The sequence below is a fragment of the Mobula birostris genome, chromosome 7, assembly GCF_030028105.1.
Source record: "Mobula birostris isolate sMobBir1 chromosome 7, sMobBir1.hap1, whole genome shotgun sequence".
Taxonomy (NCBI): Eukaryota; Metazoa; Chordata; class Chondrichthyes; order Myliobatiformes; family Myliobatidae; genus Mobula; species Mobula birostris.
In genome coordinates, this window is record NC_092376.1 from 50,878,097 (window position 1) to 50,902,815 (window position 24,719).

At 41.9% G+C, this 24,719-nt stretch overlaps 1 protein-coding gene across 1 annotated transcript in view; it reads left to right on the forward strand.

The window, feature by feature from the left end:
- Positions 1–24,719, forward strand: part of gucy1a2 (guanylate cyclase 1, soluble, alpha 2) — a 159,147-nt gene that overhangs the window by 60,957 nt on the left and 73,471 nt on the right. Inside the window, exon 5 of the mRNA XM_072264324.1 lies at positions 2,477–3,195. Coding sequence (XP_072120425.1) covers positions 2,477–3,195 — 719 coding nt within the window. The remainder of the gene's footprint in view (positions 1–2,476; positions 3,196–24,719) is intronic.

Below are 24,719 nucleotides of genomic sequence, written 5' to 3' on the forward strand. Positions count from 1 at the left end.
CCCTATCAGCCTGATTGAATTTTTTGAGGATGTGACTAAACACATTGATGAAGGAAGAGCAGTAGATGTAGTGTATATGGATTTCAGCAAGGCATTTGATAAGGTACCCCATGCCAGGCTTATTGAGAAAGTAAGGAGGCATGGGATCCAAGGGGACATTGCTTTGTGGATCCAGAACTGACTTGCCCACAGAAGTCAAAGAGTGGTTGTAGATGGGCCATATTCTGCATGGAGGCTGGTAACCAGTGGTGTGCCTCAAGGATCTGTTCTGGGACCCCTACTCTTCGTGATTTTTATAAATGACCTGGATGAGGAAGTGGAAGGATGGGTTAGTAAATTTGCTGATGACACAAAGGTTGGGGATGTTGTGGATAGTGTGGAGGGCTGTCAGAGGTTACAGCGGGACATTGATAGGATGCAAAACTTGGCTGAGAAGTGACAGGTGTAGTTCAACCCAGGTAAGTGTGAGGTGGTTCATTCTGGTAGGACAAATATGATGACAGAATATAATGGTAAGACTCTTGGCAGTGTGGAGGATCAGAGGGATCTTGGGGTCCGAGTCCATAGGACACTCAAAGCAGCTGCGCAGGTTGAGTCTGTAGTTAAGAAAACACACGGCGCATTGGCCTTCATCAATCATGGGATTGAGTTTAGGAGCCGAAAGGTAATGTTGCAGCTATAAAGGAACCTGGTCAGACCCCACTTGGATTACTGTGCTCAGTTCTGGTTGCCTCACTACAGGAAGGATGTGGAAACCATAGAAGGGGGGCAAAGGAGATTTACAAGGATGTTGCCTGGATTGGGAAACATGCCTTATGAGATAGGCTGAGTGAACTCGGCCTTTTCTCCTTGGAGCAGCAGAGGATGAGAGGTGACCTGATAGAGGTGTATAAGATGATGAGAGGCTTTGATTGTGTGGATAGTCAGAGGCTTTTTCCCAGGGCTGGAATTGCTAGCACAAGAGGGAACAGTTTTAAGGTGCTTGGAAGTAGGTACAGAGGAGATGTCAGGGTATGTTTTTTTTTACGCAGTGAGTGGTGAGTGTGTGGAATGGGCTGCTGGCGACAGTGGTGGAGGCGGATGCAATAGGGGCTTTTAAAAGACTCCTGGACAGGTACATGGAGCTCAGAAAAATAGAGGGCTATGGGTAACCCTCGGTAATTTCTCAGGTAAGGACATGTTCGGCACAGCTTTGTGGCCCAAAGGGCCTATATTGTGCCATAGGTTTTCTATGTTTCTAAATTGGGTGGTATTTGCAGAGAGTGAGGAACAGTTAAAATTTCAGATTGGTGCCCTTTCATCAGGAGGTCATCGTTCAATCTGTAGGTCATTAACTTGAAACATTAGCTGTTTCTGTCTCCACAGATGCTGGCTGAGCAGCTGAGTATATCCAATACATTCTGTTTTAACTGGTTAGTGCAATGGCTTAATAGCATTTCAATTGATGGAATTGTCACCGAATCCGAATCTAAATGATTGAAACAATATGTCCAATCTGTCTTTCATGAATTTATGCCAAATAAATTTGGGTAAAGGAAATATAGAAGCATAATTAGTTTAATCTGCAATCTCATTGGAAGAGCTCAATAGATTAATGGTTGAAGAAGTGGACAAATTCAAACATTAATGAATTTTACTGCATAAAGATTAAAACTATAATAGTATAAGCAATAAGATTAGAAACTGGCCCTTAAACCTGCACAGCCAGTAAGTTTCTGTCCGTTGCTTTTTTCTATTGATTCCCTTTACATACAAGGACCTACTTGTTTTTGTCTTGAATGTCCGCAACAGTTGAGCATCTACTATTCTTTAGGTTAATGAGTTCTCTTTATAATTTCTCCTCATCCCACTCTTAAGTGGCTGCTCCCCTCAATTGAGACAACAAACCTCAAACAGGAAACCATCTTTCTCACCATCTACCCTGGTCAAACTCTCTAAGAATATTACACCTTTCAATAAGCTTATCTGCTATCCTCCTAAACACCAGAGAACATAGTCCCATTCTTTTCAATATCTCCTTGTGAGACAGGCTCCTTATCTAGAGAATTATGCTTATGAACCTTTCTATAGGAATGTATGTTCTTCCACAAGATAACAACATCAAAACTGTACGCAGCAGCCCAAGTGTGAGTTCAACTTATTACAGCAGAACATCCTTACATTAATAATCCATGCCCCTTTCAATAAAGGTTAACTAAATCACATTGCTGGATTGAGATCCACAGTAGGAGCTGTAATGTAATCACTGTCAGGAATATCGATGCCAACATTGCATGATGTAAATTGAATAATTTCCACATCTTGTAATACTGACTTTTATAAACATAGGATTCTTTCTTCAAATCTATGTACTTTGTAAACATTTGCTGATTTTTGCTGCGGGTTTTTTTTTGTAGCTTATAAATTTATTTGATGCAGCCCAGTGAAAAATATATTATTTAATGGTGACTTTCTCTAATCCCTTTGTCCTTTCCAGGTTTGAAGTTTGAAGAATTGCAAGCAAAATTTGGTGAAGAGTTGTTCTGCATCTGTTTTGAAGAGAATGAAAGAGTCCTTCGGGCAGTGGGCAGTACATTACAGGAATTCTTTGGGGGTTTTGATGCTTTGCTGGAGAATGCAAGAATATCAAGAAGTAAACATGATAAGTTTGAATCCCCTTCTTTCCTATGCAAGGAACTCCCTGACGGTACTTTGAAACTACATTACTTTTATCCACAGAAAATTGTTGGATTTGCAATGCCTGGACTGATCAAAGCTGCAGCACTGAAAATCTATCAGATGGAAGTTGATGTGGAGCAAATGGTCAACGTCCCCGAAACCTTGACCTCTGATGGCATAAACCAGAGCAATTGCCTAACCTTCATTATCAAAGTCTATAATGATGCAACAAATGTGAACTTAGTTCCACAGGGACTAACCCACTCCCCATCTGATCTAAGGATAAGCATAAGCACTTTTTGCAGAGTTTTCCCGTTTCATTTGATGTTTGATCCAAATATGTTAATTCTTCAGCTTGGAGAAGGGCTCAGGAAACAACTGAAGTGTGACATACATAAGGTTCTGAAATTCCAGGACTGCTTTGAGATAGCTTCACCAAAGATTTGTTGTACTTTTCAATGGATTCTGTCAAGGCTATCCACACCATTTGTTATTCGAACCAAGCCAGATGGTACTGGATTAGAAAGTCAAGACAAAGTAAGTGCAATGAATTGGTTTTTGCTCAAGGATGCCTTAAGAGGACAAAATTATTGAATCTGGAGCTGTTGAAAAAGCTCTCTGGCAGTTCTCAAATGACATTTTTTATATAGGGTCAGGCTTTGTCTAGAGCACCAATAGGGTCTTATAACATAGCTCACGAGATTCATCTCTTGGCAGCCTGAGTTTGTTATATTCATTAATTCTGTATTTCACAGATGGTTGATGCTCACAGTTGTGCTATCTCTTCAGCTAGTTTATCTTTTTGACAGAATACAGCTTGTAGAAGAACACCAACTTTGTTCCATTACATCCCCTGCTGTGGAGAATTAGTAACTGAAATTCTTTGCCATGAAGCTGATATCTGGGCTGAAGGTGTCTACGTTAGCTCTGATTAGCCATTCCTTCAGTATGTATGTTCATTACACACATACTGTAGCGTTTCACAATTTTTACCTTTTCTGGAATTTTACTCACATTCCTGCATAGTTTTAATAGTACAGAAGAACCTCCTCATTGAGGCAAAGCATAAGAACTTTCATGAGCAGGAAAATATCCCTGGACCCTTTTTTTTAAACAACAAGAGATTCTGCTGATGCTGGAAATCCAGAGTAACATGCACAAAATGCTGGAGGAACTCAACAGGTCCTGATGAAGGGTCTTGGCTCGAAATGTCAACTGCTTACTCTCTTCCATAGATGCTGTCTGAACTGTTGAGTTCCACCAGCATTTTGTGTGTGTTACCCTTCTTTTAATCCGTATTTTAGTATGATGATATTCTGTGATCATAGTAAACATTTGTATGATATGCAATCATTGTAAATAGGCAGAATAATCAATTCATGTCCAAGGTCAAGTTTATTGTCATTCAAATGGATACATGTATATCACAAAACAAAACAATATTCCTCTGGATCAAGGTACACAAAACAGTACATATAACTCACACACAACACATAAAGTAATATTACCACAAATAAATTAACAAATTATAAAATATATTCCAGAAGACAGCAACTCAACCACTTATAGTCAGTTGCTGTGATATAAATATCAATACCATACACTGTAAAATTTACTATCTGATATTTCAGAAACCTGGTGCTTCAATATCTGGCTCATGTTGACCTGTTCCCTGTGCTCCTGTTGAACTTAATAATGCCCCCAGACCTTAGTTCCTGCACTCTCTTTCGGATAAAGTTGTTCACTGGATCACTAACAAGAGAAAATCCGCAGATACTGGAAATCTGAGCAATAAGCACAAATGCTGGAGGAACTCAGCAGGCCAGGCAGCATCTATGGAAAAGAGTACAGTCAACATTTTGGGCCAAAACGTCAACTGTACTCTTTTCTCTAGTTGCTACCTGGTCTGCTGAGATCCTGCAGCATTGTGTGTGTATTGTTCACTGGATAATCTGTGAATTAAAATAGAGGTGTAAGAGTGATACACAAGTGGCAATTTTTGAGAGAGGAGAGAGAAGAAACTACAACTATGAATGAAAGGACAAACTAATTAACAAAGAGGTAAGACAACCATCACTAAGTGATGGAGCAACAGCTTATTGATCCCTGTCAAACTAGTTAGGATTGAAAACGCAAACACGAGGAAATCGGCAGATGCTGGAATTTCAAGCAACATACATAACAGTTGCTGGTGAACGCAGCAGGCCAGGCAGCATCTCTAGGAAGAGGTACAGTCGACGTTTCAGGCCGAAACCCTTCGTCAGGACTAACTGAAAGAAGAGCTAGTAAGAGATTTGAAAGTGGGAGGGGGAGGGGGAGATCCGAAATGGTAGGAGAAGACAGGAGGGGGAGGGATGGAGCCAAGAGCTGGACAGTTGATTAGCAGAAGGGATATGAGAGGATCATGGGACAGGAGGCCTAGGGAGAAAGAAAAGGGGGAGGGGGAAAACCCAGAGGATGGACAAGGGGTATAGTGAGGGGGACAGAGGGAGAAAAAGGAGAGAGAGAAAAGTAATAAGTAACGGATGGGGTACGAGGGGGAGGTGGGCATTAGCGGAAGTTTGAGAAATCAATGTTCATGCCATCAGGTTGGAAGCTACCCAGACGGAATATAAGGTGTTGTTCCTCTAACCTGAGTGTGGCTTCACCTTGACAGTAGAGGAGGCCGTGGATAGACATATCAGAGTGGGAATGGGACGTGGAATTAAATTTGCGTGGCCACTGGGAGATCCTACTTTCTCTGGCGGACAGAGCGTAGGTGTTCAGTAAAATGATCTCCCAGTCTGCGTCAGGTCTCGCCAATATATAGAAGGCCACATCGGGAACACCGGACGCAGTATATCACCCCAGCCTACTCACAGGTGAAGTGTCGCCTCACCTGGAAGGACTGTCTGGGGCCCTGAATGGTAGTGAGGGAGGGAGTGTAAGGGCATGTGTAGCGCTTGTTCCGCTTACAAGGATAAGTGCCAGGAGGGAGATCGGTGGGGAGGGATGGGGGGGACGAATGGACAAGGGAGTCGCGTAGGGAGCGATCCCTGCGGAAAGCAGGAAGTGGGGGGGAGGGAAAGATGTGCTTAGTGGTGGAATCCCGTTGGAGGTGGTGGAAGTTAAGGAGAATTATATGTTGGACTCGGAGGCTGGTGGGGTGGTAGGTGAGGGCAAGGAGAATCCTATTCCTAGTGGGGTGGCAGGAGGATGGAGTGAGAGCAGATGTGCATGAAATGGAGGAGATGCATTTGAGAGCAGAGTTGATGGTGTAGGAAGGGAAGCCCCTTTCTTTAAAAAAGGAGGACAACTCCTTCATTCTGGAATGAAAAGCCTCAACCTGAGAGCAGATACGGCGGAGACGGAGGAATTGCGAGAAGGGGATGACATTTTTGCAAGAGATAGGGTGAGAAGAGGAATAGTCCAGATAGCTGTGAGAGTCGGTAGGCTTATAGTAGACATCAGTAGATAATCTGTCTCTAGAGATAGAGACAGAAAGATCTAGAAAGGGGAGGGAGGTGTCGGAAATGGACCAGGTAAACTTGAGGGCAGGGTGAAAGTTGGAGGCAAAGATAATGAAGTCAATGAGTTCAGCATGCATGCAGGAAGCAGCGCCAATGCAGTCATCGATGTAGCGAAGGAAAAGTGAGGGACAGATAGGTTTGGAACATAGATTGTTCCACAAAGCCAACAAAAAGGCAGGCATAGCTAGGACCCATACAGGTGCCCATGGCTACACCTTTAGTTTGGAGGAAATGGGAATAGCCAAAGGAGAAATTATTTAGAGTAAGCACTAATTCCGCTAGACGCAGCAGAGTGGTGGTAGAGGGGAACTGGTCGGAGAGCTTTAAGACCTTCCTGATGGGGGATGGAGGTACATAGGGACTGGACATCCACGGTGAAAATAAAGCAGTGGGGGCCAGTGTCGAGGTATGCAGAAATGAGTTCAGTGGGGCAGGAGCAAGCTGAGACAATAGGTCGGCCAGGACAGGCAGGTTTGTGGATCTTGGGTAGGAGGTAGAAACGGGAAGTGCGGGGTGTGGGAACTATAAGTTTGGTAGCAGTGGATGGGAGATCCCCTGAGCGGATAAAGTCAGTGATGGTGTGGGAGACAATGGCCTGGTGCTCCTTAGTGTGGTCATGATCGAAGGATAAATAAGAGGAGGTATCCGCGAGGTGTCACTGTGCCTTGGCAAGGTAGAGGTCAGTACGCCAGACTACAACAGCAACCCCCTTATTGGCGGGTTTTATAGTAAGGTTAGGATTAGTGCGGAGGGAGTGGAGAGCAGAGCGTTCGGAAGGAGTGAGGTTGGAATGGGAACAAGATGCAGCTTCCTCCACCATCAACTCTGCTCTTAAATGCAACTCTCCCATTTCACGCACATCTTCTCACTCTATCCTTGTGCCACCCCACTAGGAATAGGGTTCCCCTGGTCCTCACCTACCACCCCACCAGCCTCCGGGTCCAACATATGATTCTCCGTAACTTCCTCCACCTCCAACGGGATACCACCACTAAGCTCATCTTTCCCTCTCCCCACTCTCTGCTTTCCATGGGGATCGCTCCCTACGTGACTCCCTTGTTCATTCGTCCCCCCCATCCCTCCCCACTGATCTCCCCCCTGGCACTTATCCTTGTAAGCGGAACAAGTGCTACACATGCCCTTACACTTCCTCCCTTACCACCATTCAGGACCGCAGACAGTCCTTCCAGGTGAGGCAACACTTCACCTGTGAGTCGACTGGGGTGATATACTGCGTCCGGTGCTCCCGATGTGGCCTTTTATATATTGGCGAGACCCGACGCAGATTGGGAGACCACTTTGCTGAACACCTATGCTCTGTCCGCCAGAGAAAGCAGGATCTCCCAGTGGCCACACATTTTAATTCCATGTCCCATTCCCACTCTGATATGTCTATCCACGGCCTCCTCTACTGTAAAGATGAAGCCACACTCAGGTTGGAGGAACAACACCTTAAATTCTGTTTGGGTAGCCTCCAACCTGATGGCATGAACATTGACTTCTCAAACTTCCGTTAATGCCCCACCTCCCCCTCGTAACCCACCCGTTATTTATTTTTATACACACATTCTTTTTCTCTCTCTCCTTTTTCTCCCTCTGTCCCCCTCACTATACCCCTCGCCCATCCTCTGGGTTTCCCCCCCTCCCCCTTTTCTTTTTCCCTAGGCCTCCTGTCCCATGATCCTCTCATATCCCTTTTGCCAATCACCTGTCCAGCTCTTGGCTCCATCCCTTCCCCTCCTAACATTTTGGATCTCCCCCTCCCCCTCCCACTTTCAAATCTCTTACTAGCACTTCTTTCAGTTAGGCCCGACCAAGGGTCTTGGCCTGAAACCTTGACTGTACCTCTTTCTAGAGATGCTGCCTGGCCTGCTGCATTCACCAGCAACTTTTATGTGTGTTGTTAGTTAGGATTGAGGTAGATGTGGAGATTTGTCCTATTGGAAAGCCAATATTGGGAACCTGGCTAATTTCTGTCAGGAGATTTCAGCTACACCTAATCCTGTCAACAGCACCTGTGCAATATCGTACCACTGTCTGGAGAAGATAGTACAATATAAGATAGTACAGTTCAGTAATATTGCCCACATACCTGGCAAACAGTCTAAAATTGTATGCTGCCTGACAGTCTACTGTATATCACTGTTACTGCTTATCCATCTCAATTATGGATGAGAAAGGCCATTCTGTCCATTGTAGTTCATCTAGGCAGCATTTAGCAATGCTGTATTCAATAACTGCAGATGTATTTAGCAATGTTGTAAAGCTTCTAATTATGCATCTCAACAGTGGTTCTTAGGCATGCGAGTGTGCAGAGAATGGAGGGATATGGGCATTGCATGGGCTGAAGGGATTACTTTAGATGGGTATTTAATTACTAATATATTTGGTTTGGCAGATGGTTGTGGGCTGAAGGGCCTGTTCCTGTACTACTACATTATTCTATGTTCTACAGTATGTTTAATCCCTTGCCAGCAGCCCTGAGAAATCTATTACACACACACACACACACACACACACACACCTTTGTTAAGCAAATTCCTTCTGATGCACAGGAATGTAGTCTGACGGTTGAATGGAATTCAAAGTCTGCCTCCACTTTACTGAATTTCTGCTTGTGACACTTCCTTAGAAATACTGAGCATGACAGTGGCCTAGATAATTTCTGTAGGATGTGGAGGAGAAACTCCTCAATGGCAGAGATGCAAGTCTATCTGAATCTCAGGAAGAAACTTGAAGTGCCTTTCTACCTGTGGAGAGGGGAGCTGAGAATAGGCTGCCTGGGTGCCTCAGCCTTGCAGTTAGTAAAAAGATCTTTGTCCATAAATATGGATAGACAGCAGCACAGCTCTGCGGCCAGTGTTTATGATGGGAGGCAATTTTTATAACCAGCGTTAGATAACAAGAAATTCAGCATGGAAGCAGGCTTTCAACCCAACTCAACAATGAAAGTGTTAAGAAGTGAACCTTTTTTATTACTGTTATGTTCCTTCCCAGTGTTATAGCCTACTACATACACTTAATTAAATCTGCTGTTCTGAAATTAGTTTAGTGGCTAATAAAAATATTAAGAATGAGGATAAATAGCCAGCTGCTAACTTTAAATTAAATTTAAATGCTAACATTAAATTAAAGGAATGAACTTAGTTTGTTTGGGCATCACAGGTTAGATTGTGTTCCACAAGTGTCCACATCAACAGTAACACTCTGCAGCTCCAGTAGCTTTGGCTCAGAGTTGATGAGTGAAAAGTTTGAGATTTGGACATGGCGGTACTTCAGGAAGTGGGAAGGTTACATGGACACCTTGTTCCAAGAGGTAGTTATACCCCTGAGACTAAGTAGTAGAGAAGTGGTACTAGAGTTAGGACCAGAGCGGGGGACATGCAGTGAAAACAAAATGAAATTGATCTGAATGCAAACAGCTTCACAGTGATGTAGACAAATTGATAGCATAAATAAGAAACTTTACAGACACCCAGCTGAGAAATAGCTTGAGGAACGAGGAAGAGGGAAAATGAATGAGTTACCTAAGTAGTTACAGGGAATCCAGAAAATAAAACAGAATTAGGCAGAATTTCAAGTCCAAGTTCAAGTTCAGTTTATTGTCATTCAACTGCCTTCATGTATATAATGAAATGAAACAATGTTCCTCCGGACCAAGGTGTACCACACAGTACATATAACTCACACACCTAACACATAAAGTAATATACCACAAATAAATTCACAAATAATAAGGTACGGCACAAGTTAAAAATTAAACGGTATAATGCTCTTTGCTTCCTGTGTGATAAGACCTGGGTGGTGATAAGGAGTCCAGTAGTCCTATGTCCTGGGGGACTGAAGCAGCTTCAATAACTCCAAAAGACTGAGGTTTGGTAAAATACTGAAAGGCTTTTATTCGCTGTACAATACGACCTCCACAGTGAGTGTCTGCCCCTGGACTGAGGGGGAGGGGCAAGGCAAACACCTTTATACTGGACTCTGTGGGAGGAGCCACAGGGGCAGTCAGCAGAGGGGTGTGTCCAGACAGGTAACCGAGTTACAACATATATACATGGTTTACCACATTCACCCCTCCTTTTTTTTTAAAAAGAGGCCCGCGGGGTGAAGTGACTGACAATATTTACAAGAAGTATATTTACAGGTTAAGTCTATCAGGCGGTCGAGTCTGTCGCTGTGATCTACGTAGCACCGGCGGTGATTGCACCGGTGATGGCGGTTGTGCTGGCTCCGGCCTGACTTCAGGTGCCAGCACGTTAGGTGTCGGTAATCCCTCGTGCGTGTGCGTCGCGCCCGGTATGGGAGTGTCGTGTGGTGTCTGTATAGGGTTTGGGGTGCACGATGTCTCGTAGGTACATACATTGCTGGGTACGGGGTCAATAGTCATCACGGAGTGTTCAGGGTAGGGGCCCGGAGCTCCTGCGGGCGCCAGGTCGCGGATGGAGACAGTGTCCTCCCGCCCATCAGGTAAAACCACATAGGCATACTGGGGGTTCGCATGAAGTAAGTAATTACTATTGCCATCTGAGCTCAGTGTTTTCAAATCTTTTCTGATCACATGAATATTATACACCCAATCTATTTTGAAAATAATTTTTTCTTACTGCCACAACATCAGTCCTACCCTTTATACTTTTAGCTTACCAGCCTTTTTGACTACATTTCATTTATATACATAAGCATATTCTAAATTAGTCTTTATACTCCTTGTAGAACATCTTAGTTTGCCATTTTCTAATATTGTACAATTTTGTTTGCTAACACAATCCAAATGTCTCAATCATTTTGCAACTTTTTCCTGCTTTCATGCACTAATGTCCATCTCTCTGCCAATTAATCCTCCCTGGCACTATAATGAACCTCGTGCTTATGTTTTTAGTTGCATCATACAACAGTGATGCCCATGGTGAAATGTATATGTGGGGTTAAAATTTGAGGCAGACAGAATTTTGCAATGAAACCCTCCATTGTTGAGCAAGGAGATAAGAAATTGAAACAGGAGAAGGATATAAAGACTCCAAGTCCTCTCCACCATTCAATAACATCACAAATTCCTCTTATTTTGCTGTTTTCCCACTTGATCCTCATATCATTTGACTCCTTTTGTGTTCAAAAACCCATTAATCATAGCCATGAATACAATAACCTAGTGCCACTCTTTCTGGGATCGCACATTGCAATGCCAAAGCTAGTGTGCATGAATATTTTCTTGGTGATAACCATGCAATGATAATATTATGGAAAGCACCTTGGAAAAATGATTGGGGTGTGGCAAGCTGGAGCACTTTCTCAGCTCCCCAGTGATCATCTAACAAAAAGAGGTGTAGAATATTGGTACATGGGTGGACATTCATTCTATAAAATTAAGGATGGCTGATCCTTCAGAATCTGGAAAACTTAAAGTATGCTTCCTTTATACTTCCATTTAAATGTTGTCTTTCATATGCTTGTATGCTTTAAAGTATAAAATATACAAAGGATATGAAAGACAATATATAAATGCATATATTTATTAAAACATTCTTTTTCAACTGTATCAGGATAATATACAACAGAATCTGAATGCTTTGGCCAAATTTCATAAATAAGTTTTTAAACATCTTTCTATAGTTACCAAACCACTCTCTGACATCTGAGCTGTTCTTTGGTTTAATTGATCATTAAAAGGTGGAATTAAACAATTAAGAACACCTGCAAATTTGCCCTGTTTGTATTTAGAAGCACCTGGAGTGAATCAGCAAGCAATTAATTACAGTGTGAATTGTAAAGAGCGCAGTCTTGATGTTCTCTTAGTGTTTATAAATTCTGTTCTATTCATTAGAACTTGGCTGCTTTGATATATTTTTTCTTCTAGAAGCATTTGTGGAGCAATGTAAACCTGGCAACAATAGGGTTCTGTATGTCAGATATTAAGAACTTAATACCAGTGAAAGGCTAGAAAGAACTTAGAAGGTGTAGTGTTGAAATTAAAAGTGAAATAGGCAAGAAAGGAAAGTGGATGAAAAACAGAACTACTACCAGATAAGACCTGGGAGCAGAGTTTGTCTCTTTGGCCCATTAAGTCTGCTCTGCCATTCCATCATAGCTGATTTATTATCCCACTCAACCCCATTCTTCTGTCTTCTCCCCATAATCTTTGATGCCTTGATTAATCAAGATGCTATCAAACTCCATCTTAAATATACCCAATGAATTCCACAGATTCACCAACAACAGGCTAAAGAAATTATTCCTCATCTCTGTTCTAAATGGACTTACCTCAGTTCTGAGGTTGTGCCCTCTGATCCCAGACTCCCCCCACTATAGGAAACATCCTCTCCACATCCACTCTATCCAGACATTTCAATACTTGCTAGGTTTCAATGATATGTCCCCTCATTCTTCAAAACTCTAGCGAGCACAGGCCCAGAGCTGTCAAATGCTCCATATATATTTTAATCCTTTCATTCCTGGGATCATTCTTGTGAACCTCTTCTAGACTGTCTCCTATGCTAGCACATCCTTTGTTAGATAAGGGGCCCAAAACTGCTCACAATACTCCAAGTGCAGTCTGACCAATGCCTTATAAAGCCTCAGCATTACATCCTTGCTATTGTGTTCTAGTCCTCTTGAAACGAATGCTAACATTGCATTTGCCTTCCTTGCCATCGACTCAACCTGCAAGTTAACCTTTAGGGAATCCTGCACAAGGACTCCCAAGATGCTCGGCACCTCTCATTTATCAATTTTCTTCCCATTTACAAAATAGTCCACACCTTTATTTCTTCTGTCAAGGTGCATGAACATAGACTGCCCTACACTATACTCCATCTGCCACTTCTTTGCCCATTCCCTCAATCTGTCTAAGTTCTTCTGCAGATACACTGCTTCTTTAACACTAACTGCCCTTCTAACTATCTTTGTATCATCTGCAGACCTGGCCATAAAGCCGTCAATATTTTCAACCAAATCATTCATGTATTACGTGAAAAGAAGCTGTCTCAACACTGACCTCTGCAGCACACCACTAGTCACTGGCAGCCAACCAGAAAATCAAAAAAAACACGAAAGGAAATTAAAAATAAAAGAAAATCCAAAATTAACAAAACCTGTATTGAATGAATACTTTTCTGACAGCAATACTTTCAAATCAGGAAAGTATCCTTTCACCACTCCCCTCTGCCTCAATTTTGGATCCACATGGCCAGCTCTCCTTGGATCTTGCATGACTTAAACTTCTGGACCTGCCTGTTATGCGGGACATTGTCAAATATCTTAACTTATGTCCGTATAGCCAACATATACCTTCTTGCCTTTTCAGTTAACTCAAAAAAAATCAACTTGGTGAGATAGGATTTCCCCTATACATGGCCATGCCGATCATCCCTAAACAGTCCCCGGCTTTCTAAATCTAACAAAAACTCATCTCTGGAATTTTTTCCATACTTTCCCTACCCTATATTTACCTGTCTTATCTACTGGTGGGCGCTGTCTCAAGAAGGCAGAGACCATCAGAGATGCCTATCATCTGGACCATGTCATCTTTTCACCTTCCATTCTCTGCTGCAAGGAAGTTTTTCCATTACACTTGTGCATACATATACTTTTGCATATGACAATAAACTCGCTTTATCCCTGCTGCTCATCTTAAATAAAGGAAGAACATTAGCTATCCTCCAGTTTTCTGGTACCTTGCCCATGGATGACAAAGAGACAAAAATTTCCAACAGGGAGCCAACAATTTCCTCCGATGTTTCTCATAGCATTCTGAATAGATTTCATACAGCCTGGGGAATTTATCCACCCTTTAGACATCCAACACCTTTTTAACACTCACATGGTTCAGACTATCAATGCATCCTTTCCTGAACTCAGTATCTTCCTTGGTGAATACAGTGAAGAAGAATTCTCATAGGACTTTGCCCACACCTCCTAGTTCCACACACAGATTACCTTGCTAATGCTCTTTTAAATTATTTCAATTCATGAGCATCTGCTTCTGCTCTTAGTGAATGCTTCACGGCTGTCACTAGAGATGAGGGAGCCAGTGTTATGATGTAGTTAAGGAGGACATGTGTGAAATATTGAATGGGATGAAAAATTTGTCAGGCCCAGTTGAAATATACTCCTGGTAGTTAAAAGAAATAAGGGAGGAAATTCTACAATATTTCACGTACCCCAGCCTAAAGGACTGGTGCCAGAACATTTATGATCTTTTAATGTTGTAGCGTTGTCCAAAACAGGCGGGAGGAAAAATTAGAAGTCAATTAGTTTAACTTTAGTGACGGAAAATTATTGAATTCATTTGCGAACCTGTATAAATCTTTATTCAGTACAGTACAGACTATCAAAGATTGTTAGCCTGGATTTGTTAGGGAAGATCATGTCTAACTAACTGGATTGAATTTCTTTTTGGGCTAGTTCAATGAGGGCATGGATGTGGTCAATGTGGATTTCAACAAGATTTTTCATTCAGGCTGCTCAAAAGGATTAAGAAAAAGCTGGCTCATGAAGCAGAAGATAATCATGGATGATCAGCTTTGTAGCTGGAAGGCTGTTACCAATGGGGTTTCCACATGGCTCAATAGGAGGTCCTTTGATTTTGGCTTTATATGTCAATTATTTAGACAATGGCTGGGATGAGAAAGGAATTTGCAAATAGTGTGGAAGTTGACAGTATCATTGATGAGGAATAGAAAATCGTTTTAGAATGGATGACAATGTAGACGGCCTGGTCAGTTGGGCAGAAAAGATTGAATTTAATCTGGATAAAAGAATGAACAATAAGCAGGGGAGAGCTGAGGATTGTGGAGAAGCAGAGGTGCGTATCCAACATATCCTTAAGGTGTAATGGGACAGGTAAATAAAGGGTTAAAAGACACATCAGATTTGCCTTTGTTTATTAGTGTTTGTTCCATTATAACGTAAGACCAGGAAGGCTTTGCTGGAATTATATACAATGCTTATTTGAACACAACTTGTGTATTGTGCAGTTCCGATCACCATGTTGCAGGAATAATACAATTGCAGTGGGAAGGTGTAGAGGAGATTTGAAAACATTTCTGGAACCGGAAAACATTCGCCATGAAGATTTTAGTTAAGAGCATACCTGTAATATTGTATACAGTTCTGGTCACCTAGCTATAGGAAGAATGCTGTTCTGCTTGTGACCCTGTGGGTTTCCTGTTTCCTCCCGTAGTCTAAAGCAGCGCCAGTTAGAAGGTTAATTATTCATTGCAAATTGTCCCGTGATTAGGCTAAGTAGGTGGGTTTCTGGGCAGCATGCCTCCTTGGGCTGAAAAGGACCTGTTCCACACTGTTTCTCAAAGATAAAAATAAATGTTGGAAAAACTACAGAGAGGAATCAGAATAATGTTTCTGAATTTGGAGAGCCTGAGTTATTGAGAAACACTGGATAGTCTGAAGCCTGTTTCCCTGGAGAGTAGGTGTCTGACTGGGTGGCCTTATAGAGGTATGTCGGATCATGAGGGTCATAAATAAGATGAATGGTGCAGTCTTTTTTATAGTGTTCAGGGAGTCTAAAATGAGGGAGCATAAGTTTAACGTAAGTCATAGAGTCACAGAGCACTGAGAGGGGAAAGATTTAAAGGGGATCTGAAGGGCAAGGTTTTCACTCAGAGAGTAGTGGGTATATACAGTAGAATGAGCTGCCAGAGGAATTGCTGGTATTCATTATAATTACAGTGCTTCAAGGACATTTGCATGGGAACTTTTAGAGGGATGTGAGCCAAATGCAGGCAAATGGGACTAGAAATTTGTTTACTATGGACTAGTTGGGCTGATTGGCTTGTTTCCATGCTATATGATCCTGAGGAAGGTTGGGTTGGCTGGGTTGCTCTTTTTGTAATAGAGTAGGCTGCGGCCAAACACGGGGGTGTATGAATTACGAGGCGCCTTGACAGCAGACATAGAGTTACCAAATCCTCTCAGCTGAAGGGTAACAAGAAATGGAGTCTGTGAACTTAAAGTAATCGGTTGATGAATGAGGGAAAAGAGGATTTCTTCTCCTCCTTAGAGTATTATAGAGGGTCTCGATTTCATTCCACATTAAAAAGTGCCTGGATATGTACTTGATCTACAGCCGGCATTTTCAGACACAGGGCTGGGCTTTTGGTTGGTAGCTCTACTTTTAACCACACTAACTGGATGGGCTGAATTGTCTCCCGTGTTATAATTGTTTGTAATTGCATAACTGTCTCTCTTTAAAAGTTGGATTGTAGATGTAGGTCTGTCTGACATAATTATTAAAATATAGCTAGTACAAATTTTTTTTTGAAAATTTCAACCTCACTGATGTTCTCCAAAGTAGAACTCAGTACATCTTTTGTCATAAGACCATAAGATATAGGAGCAGAATTAGGCTATTTTCCCCATCGAGCCTACTCTGTCATTTCATCATGGCTGATCCAATTTTCCTCTTAGCTCCAGACTCCTGCATTCTCCCTTTATCCCTTCGTGCCCTGATCTACCAACCTTTGCCTTAAGTATATATACAGACTTGGCCTCCACAGCTGCCCGTGGCAATGAATTCCACAGATTCACCACTGTCTGGCAGAAGAAATTCCTCCTCATCTCGGTTCTACAAGGAAACGCCTCTATTCTGCTGCTGTACGTCTGGCTTAGACTCTTCAACCATTGGAAACATCCTCTCCACATCTAGTCCATCAAGGCTTTTCACCATTCGATCGGGTTCAATTAGATCGCCTCATTCTTCTGAATTCTAGTGAATACAGATCCAGAGCCATCAAACTCACTTCATATGACAAGCCATTCAAATCATTTTTGAGAACCTCCTTTGAACCCTGTCCAGTTTTAGCACATCCTTCCAAGGTGAGGAGCTCAAAACTGCTCACGATACTCCAAGTGAGGCCTTACCAGTGCTTTATTAAGTTTCAATATTACATCCTTGTTTTTATATTCTAATCCTCTTGAAAAGAATGCTAACATTGTATTTGCCTTCCTCACCACAGACTCAACCTACAAATTATCCTTTGGGGAATCCTGCACATGGACATTGCACCTCAGCTTTTTTGTATTTTCTCTCCATTTAGAAAATAGTCAACCCTTTTATTTCTTTTATTTCAAGGTGCATGACCATACACTAACTGACCTTGTATTCCACCTGCCATTTCTTTGTCCATTCTCCTAATCTGTCTAAGTCCTTCTGTAGCCTCTCTACTTCCTCAAAAACTACTTGCCTCTCCACCAATCTTCATATCTTTTGCAAACTTTGCAACAAAACCATCAATTCCATCATCCAAATCATTGATATATAATGGAAAAAGAATCATTCCCATCACAGACTCTTGTGGTACACCACTAATCACCGGCAGTCAACCATAAAAGGCTCCCTTTATTCCCACTCTTTGCCTCCTGTCAATCAGCAACTGCTTTATCCATGCTAGGATCTTTCCTGTTATACCGTGGGTTCGTAGCTTCATGCATGGCAGCTTGTCAAAGACCTTTTGAAAATCCAGATATACAACATCAACCGATTCTCCTTTGTCTAACCTGCTTGTTATTTCTTAAAATAATTCCAACAGATTTGTCAGGCAAGATTTTTACTTGAAGAAGCCATGCTGACTATGGCCTATTTTATCATGTGCCTCCAAGTGCCCTGAGACCTCATCCTTAATAATTGACTCCAACATCTTCCCAACCACTGGAGTCAGACTAACTGGCCTATAGTTTCCTTTCTTTTGCCTTTCTCCCTCCTTGAAGAGTGGAGTGACATATGCAATTTTCCAGTCTTCTGGAACCGTTCCAGAATCTAGTGATTCTTGAAAGATCATTGCTAATGCCTCCATGATCTCTTCAACCATCTCTGTCAGAACCCTGGGGTGTACACCATCTGGTCCAGGTGACTTATTTCTTCAGACCTTTCAGTTTCCCAAGGACCTTCTTTCTAGTTATAGTAAATTCGCACACTTCAAAACCCTTGACACCTGGAACTTACACCGTACTGCTAGTGTCTTCCATAGTGAAGACTGACACAAAATACTTATTCAGTTCATCCACCATTTCATCGTCCCCCGATTATACCTGTCCAGCATCATTTTCCAGTGATCCGATATCCACTCTCACTTCTTTTTTACATTTTGTATATCCAAAGAAACTTTTGGTATCCTCTTTAATATTATTGGCTGGCTTACTTTCGTATTCCGTATTCCATCTTTACCTTCTTAATGTCTTTTTTTCAGTTACCTTTTTTTGGTTTTTAAAAGCTTTCCAATCCTCTAACTTCCCACTAATTTTTGCTCTATTGCATGCTTTTGCTTTGGCTTTTATATTGGCTTTGACTTCTCTTGTTAGCCACATTTGTGTCATCTTTCCTTTAGAATATATCTTCCTATTTGGGATGTATGTATCCTGTATCTTCTGAATTGCTCCCAGAAATTCTAGCATTGCTACTTTGCTGTCATCCCTGCCCGTGTTCTTTTCCTAACAGTTCTGGCCAACTCCTCTTTCATGCCTCTGTAATTCCCCTTAGTCCATTGTAGTACTGGTACATCTGACTAGCTTCTCCTTAAACTTCAGGGTGAATTTGATCATATTATGATGACTTTCCCCTAAGGGTCTTTTAACCTTAAGCTCTCTAATCAATTCTGGTTCATTTCACAACACTCAATCCAGAATCACTGATCCTTCAGTGGGCTCAACCAGGAGCTGCTCTAAAATTCCATTCTATTGGCACTCTAGAAATTCACCCTCCTGGAATTCAGCACCAACCTGATTTTCCTAATCTACCTGAATATTGAAGTACCCCATGACTATTGTAACATTGCCCTTTTGGCATCCATTTTCTATCTCCTATTGTCTTTTGTAGTCCACATTCTTACCACTGTTTGGGGGCAGGTCTGTATATAACTCCCATCAGGGTCTTTTTATCCTTGCAGTTCCTTAGCTCTATCCACAATAATTCAACACCTTGCAACCCTATGTCACCACTTTCTAATTATTTGATTTCACTTTTTACCAACAGAGCAACACTACCCCCTCTGCTTTTCTGCCCGTCCTTTCAATACAATCTGTATTCTTTGACATTAAGCTCCTAGCTATAACTTTCTTTCGGCCATGACTCAGTGATACCCACAACATCATAAATGCCAATATTCAACTGTGCTGCAAGTTCATCTATCTTATTCCGTATACTGCACACATTCAGATATAACACCTTCAGTCCTGTATTCAACTTCTTCGATTTTTATCTGGCTTTTGTGCTGCAGCTCATCCTGTTCACTGCAATTTTGCTCTGTCAATAGCCTCACCTCACTACACATTGCCTATGTTTGTAAACCAGCTACCTCATCTTCAGCACTATTATCCGCCTTTCCTACAATACTTCATGCAATGGATGCAGCTCAGGACACTCGTGGCACCATGCTTAACTTTGTGATCCCTAACTTTGTCTGAGATCTGCCTCCACAACCTCTCCAGTAACTGTTCATGCACTCTGGTTCCCATTCCCCTGCAATTCTAGTTTAAACCCCACCGTGCAGCATTAACAAACCTTCCTTCATCTTGAGAATAGAAGTAAAAAACATGTAGTGTTAACATGGTATTTAGTAGCTCATTCTATTCATTTCCCTTTATTTCAGTAAGATTGACAGCTGAGGTATGATTAAAATTGGATTATAATTACCATTTTCTTGCTATTAAGGTTCTCTTCTCAGCAGCTGCTACTTCCTCTTCGTATCCTGCAGCAATGGAAATTCTAGAAATGAGAATTTATAAATCATCCTGTGCAGGTTTTGAAATGTATGTAATTTGAACATGAACATGCTTAATTACAATTATTTAGATTCTGCATATCTGGAATGAAACAAAACCTGCTGAAAATCTAAGTCAGTCAGACTTTTGGTGTGGAAGTCTCTTGTGTAACCATATAACAATTACAGCACGGAAACAGGCTATCTCGGCCTTTCTAGTCCGTGCTGAACTCTTACTCTCACCTAATCCCACCGACCTGCACTCAGCCCATAACCCTCCATTCCTTTCCTGTCCATATAGCTGACCAATTTAACTCTAAACGACAACATCGAACCTGCCTCAACCACTTCTGCTGGAAGCTCGTTCCACACAGCTACCACTCTCTGAGTAAAGAAGTTCCCCCTCATGTTACCCCTAAACTTTTGCCCTTTAACTCTCAACTCATGTCCTCTTGTTTGAATCTCCCCCACTCTCAATTGAAAAAGCCTATCCACGTCAACTCTATCTATCCCCCTCATAATTTTAAATACCTCTATCAAGTCCCCCCTCAACCTTCTACGTTCCAAAGAATAAAGGCCTAACTTGTTCAACCTTTCTCTGTAACTTAGGTGATGAAACCCAGGTAACATTCTAGTAAATTTTCTCTGTACTCCCTCTATTTTGTTGACATCTTTCCTATAATTCAGTGACCATGTATGTCCTATTTTGATTAGTCCTACCAAAATGTAGCACCTCACATTTATCAGCATTAAACTCCATTTGCCATCTTTCAGCCCACTCTTCTAACTGGCCTAAATCTCTCTGTAAGCTTTGAAAACCTACTTCATTATCCACAACTCCACCTATCTTAGTATCATCTGCATACTTACTCATCCAATTTACCACCACATCATCCAGATCATTAATGTACATGGCAAACAACATTCGACCCAGTACAGATCCCTGAGGCACACCACTAGTCACGGCCTCCAATCTGACAAACAGTTATCCACCACCACTCTCTGGCGTCTCCCATCCAGCCACTGCTGAATCCATTTTACTACTTCAATATTAATACCTAACGATTGAACCTTCCTAACTAACCTGCCGTGTGGAACCTTGTCAAATGCCTTACTGAAGTCCATATAGACAACATCCACCGCTTTACCCTTGTCAACTTTCCTAGTAACCTCTTCAAAAAATTCAATAAGATTTGTCAAACATGACCTTCCATGCACAATTATGTGGAATCCCACACAATTGTGTGGAATTATTCCTCAATGTTCAGGTATTTTTGGTCATCAGCATTTCAAAAGGGACAGAAACAGGGGAGAGGATGTGAAGGTGATGACCACACAGACAAAAAGAAGATGATTTTCAATGAATGAGAGATGATTAAATGGCAGAAGATGCCAACGGAGGCATATTGAGAGAATATGGAGGCTTTGGTATGAGATCACAATTGTATTTACCAAACTAAAGTTATGGGTTGGCCTATTGATCGTGAATTCAATTCCTTCACTGTGAGAAGGGAAATAATTTGGAATAAAAAGCTTGCATCAATAATGGTGTCCACAAGGCCAGCAGATTACTATTTAAAAAAAACATATTTGGTTCAGCTTTTTCTTGCAGGAAAGTAAATCTGTCATTGTTATGCAATCTCTCCACTTGTGACATCAGATTCTCATCAGTGTGATTGAATTTGAATTACCCCGTTAGGCTTCTGCAACATGGTGGTCCAGTGGTTAGTGCTGCCATCTCTCAACTCCAGTGAATTTGGCTAGATTCTGGCCTTGGGTGCTGTGTGTGTGAAGTGGACACATTCTTCTTGTGACTTCTTCCTGAAACCCCATCCCTACATACCGCCCCCCCCAAGGCCCAACTACCAACCACAAGGTGCTCTTGCTCCTTCCGCTTGGTCAAAGATGTGCTGGTTGGTACAAGATGGCTGCTGTAAATGACAACTAAAATAGGTGTCTGCAAGGAGTTTTAGGGGGAGCGATCTTTGGGGAGTGGGTAGTAATTGAGGATGCAAAAGGTAAAGAAAAGGGATTGGTGTAGATTGGGAGCTTCTTTGTTGACATCTCTGTAGTCGGGTTGTGATTGGTGAAGGGCCTGTTCATGTGCTGTTCTATGCAGCAGTTCAACAACCACGTTTTCTTGGTAAATAAACGCAGCACCTCTGAAGATGCTGTTGTAGAAAAGCAGGAGATCAAGGGACTAGGGAATGCAAGGAGTGGAAGTTCAAATGTTTCTATTTCATAAATGGTTCCATTTATTATCAGAGAATGTATACCGTATACAACCTGAAATTCTTACTCTTCACAGACATCCACAAAAAACAGAAGGAAGCCCCAAAAGAGTGAACAGGAAATGTTAGAACCCCAAAGCCCCCTCTCCCCCCTCCCATGCACAAGCAGCGGCAAAGCATTAACATCCCCATCCCCCCCCACCCATTTCAGCAGAAAGTGTCAGCGCCCACCACCCATCAAGCAACAGCAGAGCCCCCAAAGAGAGACCGCGATCTGCAGTCAACAAAAACTATTTTACCTGACAGTTCGACATGCCACAGGCTCTCTCACTAACAAGGGACAGAGAGATACCACCCATTTCATGGCGAAAGGAGACGCTAACAAACAGTAGCTGTTACAGTGTTACAATCTGCGGCGTCACTTTTTATATTCTGAGATTTATAACTCCAGGGTGTATGTATGTGTGTGTGTGTGAAAGAGGGGGAGAGAGAAAAAACAAACAAAAAGACTCACGTGAGACAGGGCATCTTCTGTGGCGAAGTCCTGATGTTCCTCCACCCGTACCCCTTCAGTTGGCAACACCAGTGAGGAATCGGTTGTCCACAGGGCCATGCAGGGCCGCACCCTGGAGACGTGCACCTTCCAGGCTGCTCCTGGAGAATGTTGGGAAAATGACCAGTCTTGGCGGGTACAAGAGACTGAGAAGTAAATACATGACTCAAAGGTCGGTGTAAGAGAAATGTATTCTGATTCATAGGGGATTGGCCCCTGTTAAGAGGCTGAAGTGAGAGCTATTTTATCCATTCTAGGACCTGTGCTCTGGCAAATTGCCAGACTAGAGTTAGAAACAAGGCCTTAAACTAATTAGAGGCTTAAAGGTTCAAGAGACAAAAAATGTATTAAATCAAACAGAAATGAGGCAGCCGTGGCACAGGGTAGTGAGGAGTTGAGTGAAAATCAAAGCATGACAGGAAGGGTGGAAAATATAAGCAAAACTATGCAGAAGAACTTAGAACCTGGCTATGTGAAAATTGAAACAGGTCAAAGCTTGAGGCTCTTTATCTGATTAGTGATAAGACTGATGAGCTGACAGCTCAGATAGATGTAAATGAGTTTGACTTCATAGCAGTTACAGAGACATGGTTTCAGGGTGATCAGTACAGGAAACTCAATATTCCAAAAGAATAACAGGAAGGGATAGGTAGCGGGTAGTGTTTGTGAATCAAGCAAGGTTGAAATGTCATGCAGGGCAGTGGGTTGTGATGTAGAGTCTTGAGTGGAAATAAGGAATAATAGAGGACAGACACAGATGGGAGTAGTCGATAGGTGCCTGAAGTGTTGTCTCATGATAGGATGAAACATAAATGGGGAAATATTGACGGCTTGTTAGAATGGAATCATAAATTACCATGGGCGATTTCTGGAGTAATCAGACTAGGTAGAATACAGTGAATGAGGAATTTATGGCGTGCACCAGGCACTTTTTCTGAGCAATACATTGCAGAATCTACCTGGAAACAAGTGAAACACTGTAGGATTAATTAGGGATTCTGCAGCTTAAGATTCTCTGGGGGGGGGGGTTCTGACTTTGATATGGTAGAATTCCAGCTACAATTTGAGGGTGACCATCTTGGCTCCAAAACCAATATCCTTAACTTAAATACAAAGTTTAAATTGTAAAAGGAAAAAAGGCAGGGTTGTCTAGCATGGACTGACAAAACAGGCTCGGAATGGTCAGTTACTGAACAGTAGCAGGTTTTTAAGGCATTCGGCAAAAATTTTCCTCAATTAGAAAGAGAAACGTCTTGAGGAGGATGAGCCATCCATATTTAAGAAAGATTAACGAAAACAGTAAATCAAAAATTCGAGCATACAAAATGTCACAAGATGATGATTGACTACAAGAATGGGAATTTTACAATAGCCAATTGTGACGGACAAGCAATCTAACAATGTGGGAGAAAATTGAGAATAAACTGGCAAGAGATATTAAAACAAACAGCAGGAACTTCTGTCATTATATAAATAGAAAGAGGCAGTTAAGGTAAGAAGGTAGTTGTGGGAATTCGCAACAGGAAACAAGGAAATAACAGAAATTAAACCAGTACTTTTCACGAGTTTTCAAATCAATGGCATTGCAACTATTCCAATGATAACAAGGGGTCTATTTTTCAAATAGGAAGGGAGAATATGCTGTACTGTATCTGCTCTATGATATGCTGAGCTGCTTTGTAAAATAAGAATAAATAATAATAAAAATTTGAATTATAAAGAAAATAGGAAGGGAGAACATGTAACAACACCTGAGGGACGAGATATTGGAAACACTAATGGGACTAAAGACTATCGTGTTGCTAGGACCTGATGCCCTGAACCAAAGGGTTTTAAAGGAAATGGCTGCAGAGATAGTGGAGCCACAGGTTGTAAATCCACTGAGCACCAGAGGTGGCGGAGGGGACGAAGCTATTCCTGAAACGTTGAGTGTGTATCTTCAGACTCCTGTACTTCCTCTTTGATGGTAGCAATGAAAAGAGAGCATATTATGAGTGATTGGGGTCCTTAATGATGGTTGCCACCTTAATGAGACATTGCGTTTTGAAGATATCCT